A 19086-nucleotide genomic window follows, 5' to 3' on the forward strand; every position below is an offset into this window, starting at 1 on the left:
AAAATATGCCAAAAACTAGAAGTGAAACGTTTTCTATCGTATTGATTCGTTATACTTTTTATATAAAGAATTCGAAAAATAAATATTTAATTTGCATTACCAACAAAATAATACGGGTGCCAATAGAGGGTCTTATCAAAAGCTAATGGCTGTCGAACCTTAATTGTAAAGTTTTAGTCACAGCTCAGGATCAATTCGACCAATTGTTTTCAGAGTGTGTGCAAACTCCTGGAAGTTTGTGTATTACATGTATTTAATCCACGATCTCGCGTCATTGAAGAAATACATGTCATTTCTCCTGTAGTAACACCGAAAGATCAGCAATGTCAGCCAGGTGGATGGCAATGACCCCAACAGTGACCTTCAACCCAGAATTCTCCCGGCGTTAGGGATTGATCAAACTCGTAAAAACAAACAGCATTTATTCATTATAATATTTATACAAAATATCTTGGCACATGTTTTTACAAATTGATTGTTTTGATTGTTTTAAAGTTCAGAGAAATGAAAGCCTAGTACAACACTGTTTCAAGCTTTTAAACTTTAATATATTGTTTACTTTAGGAAACTATAAAAAATGAAGAAGAAAAAACAAAAACAAACGTATCTATTCTATTTTGTTAAAATTCAACTGATAAAAAATTATTGACAATATCAGCAACGAAAATTCAATACAGTGTATGAATTTAAAAGAATTTATAAATAAATTTGTACTCTTTTACTTTTGATTGTGTGGAAAGTGACTTTTTGGACTTTAAAATAGAAAAATTAAAAAGTGTATAAAAAGCTTTTGAAACATACGTCACCACACAGAATTTTATTTTAACCATAAAAACATCAAGGGTGGAGAAACCTTAGTGACGTTTAGCAGCAGCAGATACTAACGTTATAATAATTAATAATCGGTGCTCTATATCTTAAAGAGACTCGGACACGATTTGTGGAAGAAGTACCTACACCTTAAATAACAAAGTTCATGTATATAGAACCACATTTTTATAGATACATTTACCGGTTTGTCCTTTGCCAAAATTTTTCAAAACATTTTGCATTAAATTTCCATGAACAATTTTTTTAAATATAAAAATACCCCTGAAACTTTGAAAAAGACCACACCTATATACAGGGATCGTATAAAGTCAAAATTAAGAATAACTGCCGTCCAAAAATAACTACAAATAGTAGTTGTTGTACGCAACGTTTAAGAAAGACAACCATTTTCATCGTTTATACCAGGAAGGAAGTATCAACTACTTCTATATGATAAAGCTGGTGTTTCACTGAATTATCGGGGTATGGTATCTAATTTTAAAAATCTAGTGAGGCACAGCAAAACAAATTTTTTTTGGAGGGGGGGGGGGTTGCAGTGCTGTACTCGTTAAAAGATAAAAAAAAATCTATCAAATGGATAGAGAATTTTTATCAATTTAATGCACATTTACTCAAAATTGTAAATTATAGAAGTCTGTTAAACAATCGGAGTCTCGCGATCACAGCAAAGACCAGTCAGAGGTTCCCCACCACGCCGCTAAATTCCAGGATCCGCTCGCCAGGGTGCGAACTTTTATCCCATTCATTACTCCTAGAGACAGAAAAACTCAAATATTATAGGGAACACCATTCATTTCAAAAGATGTTTAAGCTCTATTTACTAGTCTATTTATGAAAATATTTTCTCTGCTGTTTGTTCTTTTACCTGTAACATCATAGTGGGGATGACTAAAGCCATAAGTGGAAAACATAGTGTCGTCTGGTGTGCCAATAAAATCATCAAAGGGTTGTGGTGTACTGGTGACGTAATTTGCATCTGACGTTATTTCTGAGACCTCAACACCTAAACAACTGTTCCACGTGACGCCGTCGTCATGACTACACAGTTGTGACATGCCGTCTTGGGAGACTCCCACCAGTGTTGAGGTGTTGGTGACTACGCCCACCACTTCCCCAATTCCGTCAATCTCTGCAAAAAAAATCTTATCAACTTCAGTGGCGTCGGAATAGCAAATTGAAAGTTGGGGGGAGGGGGGCTAGGCTTGTCAAAAATCTTGACAAGCAAATAAAAAAACGGTTATGGTTTAATATGTAAACTTTGCAAAAAAAAAAATCCCCCCATCCTAGTCCCGGTTCCGACGCCTATGAACTTAGAGTACAATATAGAGCTATACTTCACATCCGTAATAAAACCATTGAAAAGGGCATTTTAGTCGGGAAACTGTAGCTAAAACTGCAACATACAAACTGGAACTACAATGTACATACATATAGCATCGCAAGGAGTATAGCCTCCAACGCGTGCGCCATCAATACAAATATTTTATTGATTATACCGGTACTTGCCTTCCCATGAAGTTCCATTGTCATTTGAGCGAGAACACATATTTGCGCCACTGAAAAGAAAACAAATAATCAGTTAAAAAATATTATTTTAAAGTAATCTACTATCGAATTTTAAACAAAATTAGAGTCCCGATATTTAACCCCTGGTCATTATACATTTCCTTCTTGTAAACATAAAATCTCGGCAATTTTAACAATTATCAACTTTGCCTTTTTCAAATGTAAATATAAGTAATAAACAGCAATGTTAAGAAGTTCACCGGGACATAAACTAATAACCTGGTTTGTACAGGATCAAATCTTCTGAGAAGCCCTTCAGGCTTCACGGGATTTGATCACGTGACCAACCAAGTTCATATCCCGGTGAATTTTCTAAATTGCTGTTTATTTCTTATGGGAACAAATTGAAGCTACCATGTATGCAAAAACGAATGTAAAAGTTTTGATTTTTAAGTTCAAAGCCAATGAGAAGATGATTTCTATAGGGTTGGTCCCTGATATGTATGAACTAAAAGGCCCTTTGACCAAGAATTCTCTGTTCCGTTGAAATTGACCAAGTGGTCTCGTAGAAGAAATCAAAAATGTTCAAAGTTGAAATACGGGCGCATAGAAGAATGGCAGAAAAGGGATAAATAAGTTCACACACACTATCAGTTCAGTGAGTTGATTAATACAATGAAAGAGTAACTTACTCCACTCCACTCTTGATGCAAGCGAACATGGCCCCTGCTACGGTGTCTGTAAGAAGAGACCTCTCCTGTACGGTGTAAGTAGGAGTGCTCGTTCCTGTACCTGTAAAACATACTAAGGGTCAGACAAACAACCTACACAATGCCAGGGCTTCAGGTTTTGGAAATTGACGTTTTTAATGGCCACACTTGACAATATGAAAGTTACTCTGGGATTTCATATGTTATTAGATGTGCATGGTTTTATTCAAGGATGTTTCTTACTGTTTACATTATTGGCCCCTATCGTGCACCCTTCAAACTCCACCCGGAGGGCTGGATCGCATGCCCTCGTGTTGCCCGACTTTGGAATGATTCTGACGTAGGCGGTCGTGAACTCCTCAGATTTATGTAACGGAAATCGATACGCGTCGTTTATAGTCTTAGTTCCGTCAAACGCAACTTGGAATGTCTGAAAATATAAAATAAGCCTTACTAGTAACTCAAATAATAACGTTAACCTCCGTAAATAAAACACACAAAAGAGCAGCCATTAAGGTAACTATAATAAGTTTCAATACGTTAAATCACCTTGACATTGGTTGTGTTGTCGGTGAGGTCGGTCCAGAATACCCCGTCATTGCTGTACTGAACCGTGAAATTAGTGACGTAATCAGTGTTATCGTCACCAGCCGACAGAACCGATAAAGCGATTATCTTTATTCTATTTATAAAGTCAATCTGAAAATTATAAAAGAAACAAACAGTAAGAAAATAACTTATATGAAATTGTTGAATCATTAACGATATGGAGATAAAGTACTGGTGCGCCATAAATAGTTTGAACACGAACCTCCACGAACTCGTTCTCACAGAAAGGCTTTCCTCTTTTATTTGGTCTCCATCCTGTGGCAGACGATCTCTTCACATTTGAAGCGATGTTCGCCTCAGAAGAAGCAGAAATCTGAGAGTCAGCAATGGCTGTTGTGTCTGTCCCGATAATTTTATCGCAAACTGAAAACAGACAATCAAATTTCATTTTGTTTCCAGTCTTTAAGTTTTAGAATATTGTTTTTGTTAATTTTTTTTTTCCAAGATATTTAAATATTCACCAGTTGAATCGAACGCAAACTGCACGATGTCCAGGAGCGTGTTGTGCGTACTGATATCGTCTCGGTCCGGCCTTTGTAGGGACATGTAAGTCACCTCAGCAGGTAAAACGCTTTGTATATTCACACTACCAAACTCAAACGCCGAGTTCGGATCCATAGTTACATTCAGGGAAAATGTTGGGAAATCTGTGAATGTTATCAAAGGGTACTGCAACGAAAAGAATACTGATTACTGCAAAAGTTTCGACAACAAATATAAACTAAACACACGGACCGGAATATTAGGTTCTTTTGATACCGAGAGATCCACGCCGCCGGCTGCGGTGACTGTGGCGGTGGGCTGGAGAACCGTCCACTCATTTACCGCCACAAACGTGGTGTAGGTCGGCAACAGATAGTGAACCACTACCGTCGAAGCATGCGCAGTGGATGTGTTAACCAAATTCAACCGTCCGTACAGTTTTAGCTCTTCTCTGAAATCAAAGACACCAACATTATATTTATTCATCTAAAAGAACCATTTTCACGGAGAACTTTGGATGCCATATTTATACCCAGAACGTCTCAGCGAATGATGTAGTGAATCTGTCCATGTGTCGAACTCCAAAAGAGCAGTTTGTGTAGCGTCGACTTGTATGGTTACACTTCCGGTTGTTGAGGCGGATCCTCCATTGTCCCCTGCTACTGAGATGGTAAATGATTGGATAGAGTTGTCTATGTTAGCAGGATGGTCGGTGACTTGGAACGTGAAACTGAACTGCACGACATTGTCGTTGGTATTTTGAGTGTTGAATTCATTCAGCAGAGAAGAACCTTCAAAGCAAAGGTTAAAAATTTGTAGATTTGAATGTTTAGCATATTTAAACACATTGTAAACAAACCCATCAACGATTCATACCAGTGTTAGAAATCACGCCCAGGTCAACCGTCATTTGAGTCATCTGGGATGTTGACAAGGCAGACAACAGGGTAAAAGAAACTGTTGTATTTTGGGAACACCCAATATCATTGCCTGCTCCCACGTAACTGGCGTTAACGAGTGTGAGATGGGCCTCCCCTGCGGAGTAGGGCGTGTCTATAGTCATCACGTAGCGGTCGGTGGTTTGTGGTAGGTGCAGGTTCACACCCCACGTCACGTAGTCACTGATGAAAGCGGTCACCGCTCCAGCGTTTGGCGGGTTATTTGTCACGGCAATATTGGTTAGTACCTTTGAAAAGGAAACCATTACTTTAGCTACGAGTTATCAACAGATTGTTTATTCATTTATCTAAATCCTAAATCAACTTACAGACGTGGGAGTGGATACAACAGACAGGGACGCCGAGTCGGACACCGTCTGTGACACAGTGTGGGTCAAATCCACAGCACAGGTCAGCGTGTTCCCCACACTCACACTGACGTCATTAACTATCGCGAGAGTTACCTCTACGATCAACTAAAACACAACACATCAAGAGATGAGAATCTCGTTAAAACTCGTTATCATTATCATGCAATAAAACAAAACTCCTATTCAAAGAGTCGAGTACACTTATTAACACAAATATTTGCTTGATTATTTACCAAGTTGTCATCGACTTGTACCGTTGAACCGGTGGGTCCCCAGTTGAGTATGTTGCCGAGTTGAATTGATCCCGAGTCGTACGTGCTGTTGTCTGGACTACTGACAAATGTTGTCATCGGTGTATCGTCAATGCAGACATGTTTACCCCTTGACAGTAATTTCACATTGCACACATGAATCTTTCCGAGAGGTGTCGGAGCAAAGTTGATGGTGTAATCGGTCTTGGACATTGGCGATGTGTAAACCTTGGTGTGAATAGGAATGGTCGAGCCTTTGACCACATTTAACCCGAAAGGAGCGTCTAGCTGGAGAACTGGTGCAGCAGCCTACAACAACAAAAATATTAGTGGTTGTACTGTTTATTGACAATAAACCTATTGTTATGGTTGTGACGTTTTACGTACCGTGTACGCATTGCTGGAGTTGACGTAGACTTGCGCAGCTTCTGTTCCAGTGGACCAATCGTCGGTATGGGTTATGTCCAGATTAAAATGCGCATTGCCAAGGTTACCGTAGTCATACCCATCACGTACCAAAACAATGACCCCAAAGGTTATCCTGTTGTTGGCTGGTAATGGGCTTTCTCCTATATCAAAATATATTAAATGCAAATTTGTTAGTACAGAGAAGAGAACGATTGTTATGTACAGTTTAACCGTAAATAAAAATCCTCCAGTCTTGGTAAAGGACATGTTTAGGCTTACCTGAGTTGGTCACAGACGGCAAAGTGAAGCTGATCTCTGAGTTACCCCCACCGCTGGCATATTTCGTTTGGATTTCTGTTACATCGTTCGAGACACATGGTATATTTGCTCCAGCGGACTTAACGTAGACTCTACAAATGGCTATTTCCGAATGGCCGGCTGTAGCTACAATTGTCAGTTGAGTAATGGCACCGACAGGAAGTTCTGCCGTCAGAAGGAATTCTGCTCCTCCTCCGTTGGAGACTCCAATTATTTGTGGTGATGTGAGGGAATATATAACTGTCTGTAAGATACAAATAACTTGGTTTTAGATCAAATAACCAAACAAAGAAACATGTCTGGATTTTTTAAAAGATATGACAAAAGACTTACTGAGGATGGGTAAGTGTTAACGGAGTTGACGGTAGATGTTATGGATCCCTGCCATATGCTTCCGGAGTTGTAGGTGACGGAGGCGTTTGTTATGACAGTCTGTCCGTCTACAACACTTATGTCCACAAGAGCGACCACCACACGGGCCGTCACGACCACGTCCTGACCCCCAGTGTTCTCCAGGGACCCCAGCATAATGTAGCCGCTGTCCTGGACCGTGTTCTGGACGCTGTTTGGTATATACACGGCGGGACTGAATCTGCTGCAGGTCAGGTTCCCAGTGACGGAGACAGACACAGAACAGATGGACGTGGTGGGTGTGACCGTGTACCCCGACAGAAAGGTGATGTTTACGTTCTCATAGTAGGTGTTTGGAGGCAGGGTCAGAGTAAGGTCATACACGGCATGTCCTCTCGGAAGGATTTCTGTGTGTCCGTTTTCGTAATCCAATGTTACAACTGGTGCCTGAAACAAATGAAATGTAAACCGTTTATAAAGAGCTTCTACATGTATCAATACTTTGTGTTAAATACAGTATCTTTTGACTTGTTTACTAGATGGCAATGTGCCTGCTTACCGTTGCAGTGGGTGTCCCTGCTGCAACAGTTAAGGATGTGCTCTGCGGGGCGTCGGTGACTGACCCATGCTGTAGTTCTCCGTCAATGGTGACGGTGTCTCCGAGGTTCAGGGTGCCCGTGCTGACGTAGCAAACCGTGACGGACACACTGACCGTGTTGTTCATGACGTCAGGGTCCAGTGCCACGTTAGTGAGTATGCCCAAGTCAATAATGACTTCATCGTTTAAATTGTTGTTTTCCTAATGTTGATTAAAAATCATTGCCTGATACAATCACAGATTTTGATTTGAAAGCTAACGAAATAAGAAAACTACATCTTTTTACTTACATTGCTAATATAAGTGACGTTGAACTTGTTGACTCCACACATAACATTGGTACCCACAGTTCCGAGTGTGACGTCACATATGTGTACCTGCTCGTTGGTTGGTGTTGGGTTTCTTACTATAACCTTATACGTGTCTGTCTCGTTTACGATTAATGTAGCTGTGACGTCAATTGTTTCTTGGCCACCTTGGTGAATCGTAGAAGAAAATGGCGACAGATTCAGAGTTGGACTTCCGGGCTGTAAAGAAAAAATAATGGAAACCCCGTTATTATACAAAAGATAAACAAGTGTACCACGTTTGTTATCATCGTTCAACTTCGACTCGCGTACAGTTTACATACAGCCTGGGGGACAGCAGCGTCTGATGACGTCACGTCTTGTTGGAATGAGAACGCCGTCCCACTCAGATCGACATCCACCGTGAAGCTGTAGTTCTGTCCCACCGTGGCCGAGGAAGGCATTTCTCCGTACACCAGGAACGAGAAATATTTCTCGCTATGGTCGGATACGTTATAGTCTGGTTTTAAAAACAATCCAAAATTTCAAAAGTTTCATTTTAAGACGATGAAAAAAAAACCACACTTCCACAACATTTTTGTGTGATTCACTATATTATTAGACGAAAATGCTAGATTACTAGTAGTATTTCGAACCTGTGTTGAAGATCTTTCCAAGTGTGAACAAGTATCCGCCGCCCCCAGAAGCGCTGGATGTGGAGGACACCTGTGAGTTGTTGTAGCACATGTACGCATCACCTATAAACAAAAAGATACAAACAAAAATACCAAACGATACTATTCTTTTAAAAATGAAATTGTGCAATAACAGGAGCACTGATACTTTACCATGACCAAGGTAGAAAGCTGAGCAGGGCGTGACAGCTGACGGTGATGTCCCGTATATATCTACTGAGAGATCAGTGTGGGGGTGATGGATGAAGGTTTTAACAGTCCATGTCCCGGTAGCTCCAGGGTTAAGACTCGCCGGACCAACCACCGTAACCAATGGGTCAGTGGGGGTGTTCTAAAGAATTACAGGCAAATTATCTAGCTGTTGGCGTCATTTTACAAATAGGATATTGAAGATATTCTAAACTAGTTCGTACAACTTACAGCGTGATCTCTTATGATGAAATCCTTCTCTACCACCATCCACGTCGCGTTGTCCCAGAGTATGTCAGCAAAGATTCTGATTGGTTGGTCGAACACGGTGTCTGTCGGATCCATGACGTAAGCATTAAACTCCATGACGATATCGTTCTCTTCAGCTGTGTTGAAGTCACTGCCGTCATTGGTGACAACGCCAAGGTCAATTTCAAGGACATCATTTACCTGTAACATTTAATGCCAAGTGTGTGATGGAAATTGGGTTATACAACTTAGTCGTATAAGTAAAAGACATTACTGTGGAATCATTAGAATTCGTGGTTGTTCAATTTTTGTGGATTTCGTTGGTCACAATATCAAACGAATTTATTTCCACAAACAATATTATAGAACGAAATCGAATAAATGAATCTTTGAAAAGGTCCCACTAATTTTTATGATTGCACAGTACCTGCGGTTCATTGGGTGACGTCAGTGTTGTGGTGAACTGGGTGGGGCTCCAACCAAAGAAATTACTCCCGACGAAAGTGACGTCAGGGTCACAGAAATAAAACATGGGACTGTTACCAGTGGTCAGTTCGCTGTAGATTTTGGTTGCTATGAAACTACTGCCTTCCGGAATGGAAATTGTCAGGGAAATAGGAAGATAGTTATAGAAGTAAGTGTCGGGTGAAGGGCTGTCGCCGGCCGTCAATGCTAGCACCGCAGTCACATTATCAGGGATAGAGGATTGCTGGAAGAAACGGATAGGTATATATTCTTCAAAATCAAGTTGAGTAATAAAAAATGTGCTTGTGACAACAACGCACGGACACACTTACCGCTTGTCTTCTGTATCTGAGATGTTCATTTTTCAGTTTTCCTGAGTGCTCTTCAAAGATTTCCTCCCTCCATGCATAAATGTTTGGAACGTTTTCCATACTGAACAAATGTGTTTCCAAATCTGGCATTACTTTGTCTGTGACGTATATATTCACCTTAGCATAACCAATGCGATTCTCTCGACTGTCGGGGTACCCAAACTCATCGTAATTATACCCTGCCAGATACACCTCGATGATGTCTTCGCCCATGACGTCATAAGAGATATCACCAGTGTCATGGTTTATTTTAAAGTCCCCGTGGTTGGAAGATACGCCCACTATTCGGTGGATGACCCTGGAACAGTGACACTGGGTCTGGCCCGCCTCTAGACAACTACTGGCGTCATGGTCCGTAGCTGCCACGCCTCGTAACACCCCGCGGGAGAACGTCTCTACCTTAGCAACAAACACCAGGTGGACATACTCCGGGGCGTACAGGTTGTCTGAAAATAAAGGTCAAGGTCATCAGCATCATGAAGCCGCATGTTAATCTGCTTGTATTTATTAAGAATAAGAATAACGGGGGTCTAACGTTCTCTATCTGGTATACTAGTACTTACTGTATTCACTACAGCTGTCTCCCGTGTAGCAGGGGTCACACTGACAGCCCAGGGGTGTACAGGTGCCATGGTTACATTCTATGCTATCAGTTCTAAACGAGAAGAAGGACAAATTGTTAGTAACCATTAAAGCTTTCTCGGCGTTCTTTATTTTTTATTATTAAAATAAGTTAGGAAATTGGAAGTGTTAAATTTATATTCCTCTTTAATCAAGAACAATAGAGAAAGTTTAACACATTGAAACAACAGATTGCTACACTTAAGTCAGTATTGTACGTATGACGAGACCTTCGTGTGGATATGAAGGGTCTGAAATCCTTCCCACGTGACCACACACAACCTACCTGTCGCACCAAACGTCACAGGTCTGACATATTTTCTTTCCTTTCATCATTTTGCAAACACACTCTTCTTTTCCACATATACTTGAATGGACCACATTGCAGATATCGTAAGCTATAATAAAGACACAAGTGTATAAAATGAATCAAATAGCATCTGTTACTATTGTTGATATCTGCCATTCAAGTCTTTCACCGTTTTATTTCGAATGGCGAAGAATGAGGAATGATTAGAGTCAGTATAGGTATACATACCTTTTTTCTAAGTAGCCTATAAAATGTGATTTGATTCTTTGATGAGTATACCGCTATATGATATAAAGTTAGTCAGTTGTTAATGGGTTTTTTTTGTTATGCCTTTGGTGAACTACAGTTTACACTGCCCATTTTTTTTTTAAAATGTGAATAGAACACAATTCTAGGAAGATGAAAATGCAAATGTTTTGTTGATATTGTAATTACTTGTAATTAAAGGACAAATATTATACAGCTGCAATTTTTTTTGCGAAAAAGAATATGCTATGTCATATTGCCACATAAAACAAGTTCTTGTGACGTTTAGGTATTATAAAAGCCATCAGTTAATCAATGTATATGCACTAATGATAACAATGCAAACTGCACCGAAAGAAAATTGTCTTTTCATATTAAGCACTTAAACACAATAACTGCATGTTGTTATGTCACACCTTTTGTTGCCAGTAGCTAATGAGAATGTCAATGGAATATGCTGTGCAACGTATTTTCTCAGCTATATTTAATTCATTAATAATATAGTTAAATTCAAGACACACACGAAAATATCTCTCTGTATTACTGAGCAATCTTGATATATACATTAAATAAACAATTTCAAATTTGTTCCTCAAATGTCAATTGTTGCGGGAAATTTCATCGATCCAATTCTTATTGTGTATTCTCGACTAATTTTAATTCCTGAATTATTTAAAGAATAGGGACTCATTCTTTGAGTATTAAAAGGTGATCAAATAAGATCGGAGTGATCAAATTCAATAAAGTCCGAAAGGGTTTATCATAGATTGGATTACGCGGCCGAGCGTGCTTGATCACCTCATCACAGAATGCATGATTCCTTATTACATGTACATGTACTTATATTTATATAATTTTTAGCAATATTTTTCGTTAAATATTAAAAATCATATATTGGACTATATATTACAAAATTGAGTCGTAGTTATCATATAGGATAAAATTCTAACCAAGACAATGAAATATTTATCGATATTACAGTACACTCTTTTTATCAATTCATTGTTAATTAAATATATCAATTGTAGCAGAAAAACTCATCTCTTCTCAATAAATGAACAATCCATATACATGTATATTCTTTTAATATTTTATTTAGTCTGTCAGAAATCTAACAAGATAAATCTTCCTTAAAGAACCCATTTTTAAAAGATAGAATAAATGTCATACAAATGATGGATGATATATTACAGCTTAAAAGCATATCGACAGATACTGGAAGAGGGTGAGGAAGATTACGAACGGGTGCAAGTTGGCGTAAAAGACGTTTTATGTTTAATTGATAACCAAATAATTTGACCTAGAACCTTGCTTTGTATAGTGCACTTTCGTGGCGTAGGAATGATAATGGTCAATGGAATGTCAAGCGGTGTCTACAAGGTCCATGGAAGATTAGCTGTGTCTACAAGGCCCTTAGAAGGTTAGCGGTGTCACCGAGGTCAGTGGAATGTTAGCGGTGTCTATAAGGTCAATGGAATATAAGCGGTGTCTACAAGGTCAATGGAATGTTAGCGGTGTCTACAAGGTCAATGGAATGTTAGCGGTGTCTACAAGTTCCATGGAATATAAGCGGTGTCTACAAGGTCAATGGAATGTTAGCGGTGTCTACAAGGTCCATGGAATTTAAGCGGTGTCTACAGGGTCCTGGGAATGTCGAGCGGTGTCTACGGGGTCTTGGGAATGTCGAGCGGTGTCTACAAGGTCAATTGAATGTTATCGGTGTCTACAGGTACATGTACATTAGAATGTTAGCGGTGTCTACAAGGTCAATGGAATATAAGCGGTGTCTATAAGGTCAATGGAATGTTAGCAGTGTCTACAAGGTCCATAGAATGTCGAGCGGTGTCTACAAGGTCCATGGAATGTTGATGGAGTTGAAAGTTACTAGTATAGATTCATCGTACAGTAGCGTATCTACAAAACTGATACTAGTACTTTACTGAGAAACTATATATACAGAGGACTTAATCTATGTTCTAATGACATCCATGGCAAATTAACGACAGTTTTTCAAATTCCTTAGTCAGTAATTTTGAAAAAGAATGCACGTACAGCACATGTTATAAATTCTTAATAAAAACCATTCTGTTTGTTTTAATCGGTCAAGAGCTACAAAAAGTAAACAAGATGTTATTTAAAAACCCATGTCGATAATGATATGTAGGGCAATCAGTATTCAAATAATACAAATGGGTGTCAACAATTAGCAATTAAAAGCAAATAAATTTACCACAAAACCCTAAACAAATTCATTTATCACATCTCTCCTAATAAAAAGATCAACATTGAATTATAATCGAAAACCCCTGGTACAGTATTAAACTGTTGACTTTTAAATTAGTCCTTTGATGAAACAGTATTACCAGTAGATCTGCAATACACTAAAACGAACAGACACACAAACCAGCAATTACTTTTATATGAACTATCGTTAATGCAAAAATTCAGCATTAAATGACGAAATCATATAATTTATATCAAAAATTCTCCATTTCTAAATGATAAAATGACGCCTACCAACAAAAGCCCCTGTTTGTTTAAGAATATGGTTTGATTTGATGTTTACTCAATGCTGACTGTGGTCATTTTTTATTCTACACAACTTTTGTCCAATTAAAATGAAGATACATTCCCTATGCAAAGTACTTTCAAACAACCAAGAAATAACAGGATACTATAATTATGTAACAAATTAACTGAATGATTGTGTATGGATTACATATTGATTAATCTTTTTGGGTTTTCTTTTTAAAGTCACGTAAAGAATGAAATTTAACAGGTGCGCGAGTCGAAAGGTTACAAGGTTATGAAATACTACACATTTACTGAAGGTCAACTCCATTTGCAAAGAATGAAATAATTTGAAATTCTTTCTGAAGGGTCCTCCACACCTTGGGAAAGGTTCTTCATGCAGCCCCAAACTTCTAAATTACTTGGAGTTATGGATTTCTAGCATGTGTTTGACTTGAAAATGACAGGAAAAAAAATCAATTTTGGGGGGAATCAACTTTTAAGATTTTACTGCTATTACATGTAATGAAAACGAAAGTCCTCGCAGTATTCGAACTCAAGACCTGTGGGTCAGTAGAACGAAGCTCTACCCAGGTAGACACCAACATTTGGCAAACTGTTTCATAATGGGTTAAAATCGCCATGTTTAGACGTACTGTCACAGAAAGTAGAAGTCACGTGGTGTCGATGATCCTCAATTTGTTTGGTCAATTTCGCCATTATTGTTAGATACTAGGTGTAAAACAAGTATTGTTGAACACATACATTTAAACATAATTACTGGTTCTATATTGAACAATAAATAATTCAATTATTGGAATTTGAGAATTAGATTTGAATAATAAAATGTTATGTTTGAAAATAACCATTAAGGCTGAGATTTTGATTTCAAAGAAGATACTTATTTAATTTTTTTTTTCATTGTATTAAGAAAAATAATGTTACACAAAATATATTTAGGGGTTGTAATGAAACAAGCAAAAAATAAAACAACAAAAAACTTACGACTTAAAACAAAAATGCCATGTTTTAATTAACAAATGATATTGTACAAATTTTGCGCAATGAGATTTATTCTTTAAGACTGGAAAAGATTTACCATTTGATCGAAAGATCTTTAGAAAAATAAGAACAGATTTTTTTTCATGCTGGCATAGTTTGTATTTCCTATTAGAAAGTGAAGGTTTTTTTCTCGAGGTATGATATATCATAACAATGGACTACAAATTAAACAAAACCAAAAAACTTGATCAACATTTTCGTACCAGATGAAAGGTTAGTTTGTATTATGAAAACTATGTATATGTACGTGTATAAAAACAAGGGTGATCGCGAGCTCATTTCGCCGAAAGACTATTAGTCATGGAGCTCTCCGAGGAACCTTCGTACATACAAGCCTTTAGAATTGTATTCGGCAAAGTTATAACTGATTCATATTAACAAACGGTTTTCTGTAATTTAGCCCACGTTCTTACTGTATATTTTGTATCAAAACATTGTTGAAATGTAAGAAAAAGCTGTTTTGTGATTTTATATTTATTACAAAGAAGCTTTTTACATTGTATGGAGAAATGGTTTTTGATGCAAGCTTTTAGTTTTAGATAACTGTACCAACGGCAATGTTTTTTTGAAATATATTACAGGTGTAATATAAACTTAATCACTCATCAAGATGACAAGCACAGTATCCGACTTTCTCTTTTAACGTTGGAGTTCGCCAGGGAGAGAATTTATCGCCTTTTTTGTTTTCTTTGTACGTCAATTAACTAAAAAAACACCTTGTTGAAAATTTCTACATCAAAGAATTTACCTCATTTATAGAAAATGAATTATGTTTACAAAAAAAAAACTGCCACAGACACCTTACATGTACTTTATACATTTTTTCTCAAAATATAGACTACTCAGTATATACCCTCTACTTATTGTTGACATTTAAACATAAAATCTTTCTTTGATGATTCATTCGGGATATGAAGGTAGCGACATTGCAGAAAAAATACATACATGTAACCCGCGTTGGCGGGTTATGTAAAATTTTGTCTGCAATGATCACTACCTTCATAACCTGCATGAAACATCAGAGAAAGCATTATATTGTTTATATTAACATCTTTCTTTTAACTAATTAATAAATTGATTATAAAAAGTAAGTAAAAATCACTAAATTACTGTTAATTTACGTAAGTACGTTAGCTAAAAGAAACAGCCAAATCGTCTCCTGTGAGACTTTGAGTCTGACATCATCATGATTATTTCGTGTAGTCCGTGATTTTTCCTAGGTCGCTGTAGGTTTCGACCAATCGAAAAACAGGGCGTGTCAATTTCAGTCCTGTCAATTTCTTTTCAGTTTCAGCTGCTGTAGATTTTGACCAATCGATAAACAGGGCGTGTCAATTTCAGTCCTGTCACTTTCAGCCGCTGTAGATTTCGACCAATCCATAAATAGGGCGTGTAGATTTCAGTCTGGCTGTTTCTATAGAGCTCTGAATTAACTATAAGTTTTCGCAAGAAATAGAGGGAAAAAACTTGGTAGATGGAAAAATATTGCATATATCATATATATTTTTATTATGAAAAAATATACCGGTATACAACGTCAGGTACCTGTAGAAACTGCTTATAATTACAATATTACAATGAAATCGGTAGAAATTTGAATCGGCTTTCTGTTATTTTTTTTTATTATTTATTACGTGTAAGTATTCATGTTATTCATGGATGTTAATAAAGTTAAAGGAACTAATGTGTTAAAGTGGGTTTTTTTTTCCACAACAGGGGGTTAGTCAATGTTAAATAACTAAAGTACCTTGGCATCATATTTTTAAGAAAGGCTCTTTTTGTAAAGCAAAGAAACATTATGTGGTCGATCCAAAATAGCAACACCTGAAATACTACATGGTTGTGAAGTTGTGGCTCTAAAAAACTTGATATTGTTGAACGTGTTCACAGTAAATTTTTTATTATAAAAGCATGTTTCATAATTATTTGGTTTATGGAGAATGAGGTCGTTTTCTCTTTATATATATATATATATATATATATATATATATATATATATATATATATATATATATATATATATATATATATATATATATATATATATATATATATATATATATATATATATATATATATATATATATATAAAATTTTCAGTGAATTCACCATTATATTCTGATTATATCGTAATAGACCCCCCCCCCCCAAAAAAAAAAAAATAATAATAGACTATCTATGAAATATATCTGGTACAAAAAAGTAAATGTATGGTACAATGTTGAAGTTTTGGGTATGAAATAGACACGGTACTAAATGATTATGGAACTAAATGACTATAATTCAAACATATACCGTATATCTGGGGGGGGGGGGGGTTCGCGTGATACAAAATTTTTAAAAATGGAGAAACGTGTTACTTTATTTGCGGCAGTCATTTTTGCGATTTAAAAAGTTTCTTTCAGCAAACAATACCGGATATAATTTTTGCGTATTGAATTTTTTGCGATGCAAAATTGATCGCGAAAATATGGAAAATCAGATTATTGAGAAAATTACTGGTACATATTTATAAAAGGTGGAATTTGTAAATATTAATCTTCATAAATTGATGTCTTCATAAAAAGTAACCATCTAAAGCACAGTCTATACCCGTTTGTATTGAAAACTCAAACTAACCCCATGTAATACTGTATTCTCTTTATAGAAATGGACTTATTTCTTTTATAAACGTATCAGAATCTTAACGAACATTGTTTTCTTTATTTACATACATTTTTTTTACTTTTATGTTATTATCATTGATATTATTTTGTTTTTATGAAAGCCTAAAAAATGTATAAATATAGCAGCAATTATTAGTACTATAAGAAGAAGCGATTTTTATAAAGATATAGAGGAAAATGTTTAGATTTTAAAGCTAAAATATTTGAATTTTTTCTTTGCTAAATGTTAGTCTATAGTAAAAAATATCACGTGTCAAAGTAGAAGACAGATCTAATGTTAATTTTTTGACCGATCAGCCTCCTTACAAACCCCAAAACGGAATAAATAATTGTTTTTAATTTCTTTTTGTAAAACTCACTTTTAAAATCTCTTTGAAAATTTTATCGAGGAAGTAAAAAGTAGATAATGAAATTCTGAATGTAAACTTATGTAAATAACTTGAAGTTCAAACCTAATTAATCATACATACAAGTAATAAGATATATCAATGAGTTTGAATACAAGTTCTAACAATTTACAATATTCTTACCCTAATAAAGATGAGATATGATTATTCAAAAACAATTTACGAATATACCGGTATGCCTTTTTGGAACAAAAATAAAAAGGAGAAATATAAAAACCAAGATGATACTACAGAAAACAAAATATAACTATGTTGTAAATCTTTAAGAATTTAAGATAAATTTGAGCACAACAGAAAACAATATTACTATAAATTTTACTTACTTGTTACGTATTTCAGACAAAGAATCAAATAAAATATAACATGTTTGGGGTCCATATTGTGGAAGTGAACTTATCGCTATAAGTCGGAATCCTGGCGCAGTCCACAGAGCGCCAATACCGCTTCCCTTTTTTGGCGCTAAGTCAAATGTCTCAGAAAAAAATTATATTTTACCTACATCGATCGTATAAACATCTTGAGAAAACATTTACTAAACGGACGACTTGAGAGTAGTAACTTGACTTGCCCAAATTAGTTATTTCTTCAGATGATTTCGTTTAACAATGCAAATTAGACCATGCAAATAATGGAATCAATAGGCCTAGTTTTCATGACTGCGTGAGGTATGTTAAGGAATGAATGCTTCCAGCAGACATATGCTATTGATTTAGCTCGCGCTTACCCGTTACATAATTAAATTACATTCAATTTGTAATTTCTTATTATATCACAATGATATTAGCATGTTTATTTAATATTTCATAACGAAATTGCAACACTTTGATCTGAATAACAGTACTCAAGTACTCTGATTGGTGCCATTGAGAGAGAGAGAGAGAGAGAGAGAGAGAGAGAGAGAGAGGCGCATAGTGAATAACTCAAAAGAATTCACCCTCAGCAGATGACAAAAATAATTAAAAAATTACAAGTCTCAGAACCCTCAGTTTAAGAATTCAGGCATGAGTCTCTGGAATAACTATTCTATTCTCTAATATATAATTTTGTTAACAGATATATTTTTCGAAGGATAAACTACACGTTTTTGCATTTATCTCTTCTGAGAAAACCAAAGGATAAAGCATTGATCAAAAGAACAAAGTAGATCAAAAGAACGAAGTGTAATACTCTCTCTCTCTCTCTCTCTCTCTCTCTCTCTCTCTCTCTGTGTACGTTTACAATGTCACATGTACATGAAGTTATGGTCACATTTGTATCCCTCAAATCGAAACAAGGATCAAATTATATAAGTTAACATACTTCATAATATTATAAAAGGACTGGGGCATACAAAAGCTTATGTTCAGATAGGCAAAGTTATATCTACAATATATTACAATGCATTACAATGCAGCCAAGAAAAAAAGTTATTATAGCCTTTTTTAATGAATAAAAAAAATATTTGCTCGCATTTTCTGACTATATGGACTGAAGTTTTGACTCTAAGAAAATTTGATCAAATAAAACAATCGACATAGACAACCCTTAGTAAAACCAAGTCAATCCTTCACTTATTTAGTAAGGACAATGCTTCCCCCCGTTTCCTGAATTGAAATCGATTCTTTAATATTCACAGAATGTAAGACGTTAAAGA

At 36.3% G+C, this 19086-nt stretch overlaps 1 protein-coding gene across 1 annotated transcript; it reads right to left on the minus strand.

The window, feature by feature from the left end:
* Positions 1-477: 477 nt before the first annotated feature.
* On the minus strand, positions 478-18130 carry LOC105342564 (uncharacterized). The gene is made up of 27 exons (XM_034449344.2): positions 17777-18130; positions 10538-10649; positions 10194-10285; positions 9592-10076; positions 9222-9503; positions 8777-8995; positions 8510-8687; positions 8318-8419; positions 8006-8181; positions 7665-7901; positions 7336-7575; positions 6759-7223; positions 6387-6669; positions 6087-6268; positions 5682-6008; positions 5407-5553; positions 5016-5325; positions 4672-4930; positions 4416-4590; positions 4118-4325; positions 3859-4019; positions 3597-3746; positions 3291-3477; positions 3030-3129; positions 2338-2387; positions 1697-1960; positions 478-1582 (listed from the first exon to the last, which is right to left on the minus strand). Exons 1-27 carry the CDS (start codon positions 17829-17831, stop codon positions 1491-1493), a joined length of 5538 nt encoding a protein of 1845 aa, XP_034305235.2. The 5' UTR covers positions 17832-18130; the 3' UTR covers positions 478-1490.
* Between the last annotated feature and the right edge of the window lie 956 nt (positions 18131-19086).

This window comes from Magallana gigas, chromosome 4 (assembly GCF_963853765.1).
Source record: "Magallana gigas chromosome 4, xbMagGiga1.1, whole genome shotgun sequence".
NCBI lineage: Eukaryota > Metazoa > Mollusca > Bivalvia > Ostreida > Ostreidae > Magallana > Magallana gigas.